General features: G+C 38.9%; 1 protein-coding gene across 1 annotated transcript; it reads right to left on the bottom strand.

Moving 5' to 3' along the window:
- Positions 1-214: 214 nt before the first annotated feature.
- LOC111159598 (olfactory receptor 51B2-like) lies at positions 215-1,150 on the bottom strand. The gene has a single exon (XM_022522136.1). It carries the CDS (start codon positions 1,148-1,150, stop codon positions 215-217), a length of 936 nt encoding a protein of 311 aa, XP_022377844.1.
- Between the last annotated feature and the right edge of the window lie 544 nt (positions 1,151-1,694).

Raw genomic sequence — 1,694 nt, 5'->3', positions numbered from 1 at the left:
AATTACACATTCTATACATATTCTATTCTAATATATATATATTCTAATACACATGTAATACTAGAATATATATCTGCTCACATCAACTTATAGTTTTGCGTAATAATTAAAATGTCACCTAACTCTGAAAAGACACTGAGTATAAAACCAAGCATCTCTTCCAATAATGGGAAATGAAAAACTCCCAGAGAGCTCAAGATTGCGAAATAAAAGCTCAAGCCCTACTGTGCGCAGAAAATATGCGAAGGATGCTTCTCTGAATGTGCTTGGTCTTGATACTATATATAATGGGGTTCATGAATGGAGGAAACAGAAAGTAGACGTAGCTCATAGTAATGCGGACCACACGTGGTGCATGTTTCCCAAACCTGTGGATGAAAGTCAGGCCAATCACAGTAATATAAAATACCAGAACACAGCTAATATGGGAGACACAGGTGTCAAGGGCCTTAGCTTGCTCCTCTCCAGAGGTGATGCCCATAACCATCTTCAGGATTAAAATATAAGAGAAGAGGATAATCAGATCATCTAGGAAGAAAGTCAAAGCAACAAGAATCACAGGGTACACACGATTAAATGTTATATCAGCACAGGCAAGTTTCATGACATCTTGGTGGAAGCAAAAGGCATGGGAAAGAACATGGGAACGGCAGTATGGGAACCAGTAGAGTGGCATGATTGGGGGCACAAGGGATAAAAAACCTCTCATTAGTACCCCCAATCCTGTCTTCATCACCCAGGAATTGGTAAGAATGGAGTTATACCTCAGAGGTGTGCAGATGGTGATGAATCGATCATAGACCATGGCAAGCAAGACACCTGATTCCACAATGGAAAGGGAATGAATGAAGTAGGCCTGCAGGAAGCAGGCTCTGTGGCTTATCTCCCGGTGGTTCATCCATAAAACGCCCATTACGGTAGGCATCGTGGTCAATGTCACCATCAGATCTGTGCCTGCCAGCATGGCAAGGAAATAGTACATGGGTTCATGGAGGCTGTGGTCATCCTTGATGAGGTAGAGGAGAGTACCATTGCCAAGAAGCACAGAGACGTAGACTGCAAAGAAGGGGATGGAGATCCAGTGATGAGCAGCCTCCAGACCAGGAAAGCCAGTCAGCAAAAAGGGGGCAGTGCTAATATTGGGCCACATAGTATGTTCGCAGGTGGAGAGCAAGTTTATGGAAGCTACGAACCCAGAAATCCAGTGTTTTCTGTTTGCACTACCTCCCTATGGGAACATATTACAGCAGTCCCAGTCATCTTTGTACTCAGGATAATTAATTGGTATATACATGGTTTTACAACTTTTCTTTTTTTTTTTTTCAGAAGAGCAGTGGAGAGTTCTAGGCTATAATAATGATGAAGAATCGTGGTCTTTTCCCACATTATATATAATATCAGGTTCATGGTTAAAATTTTCTCAATTTTTTTCCAAAAAAAGATAAAAATATACAAACAGATAATTATATTACTTAGTTACACTGTCTTTTAGTTTGGTTGTAAATGCATTGATATACTTGATACATTTAAATTTGATTTAATTTTGTATTTGCAATCATGATAGAGACATTTTTTGTTGTTATCAGAAAATTTTGTTCTGTTTTGAAATTAAATGTCAGCATTTTATTAAGAATCCTTAAGAAAGTCAAAAAGCCTGGATTAAGAAAAATGGATAATAGCAGACAATGTCACAT

The sequence above is a fragment of the Enhydra lutris genome, unplaced genomic scaffold (assembly GCF_002288905.1).
Source record: "Enhydra lutris kenyoni isolate GAN:26980312 unplaced genomic scaffold, ASM228890v2 scaffoldscaffold68, whole genome shotgun sequence".
NCBI classification, from domain to species: Eukaryota; Metazoa; Chordata; class Mammalia; order Carnivora; family Mustelidae; genus Enhydra; species Enhydra lutris.
This window is presented reverse-complemented; position numbering and strand designations above follow the sequence as displayed.

Bases quoted from the DNA above. Each gene is read 5' to 3' on its own strand.
- LOC111159598 (XM_022522136.1), bottom strand. From the start codon at position 1,150: ATGTGGCCCAATATTAGCACTGCCCCCTTTTTGCTGACTGGCTTTCCT.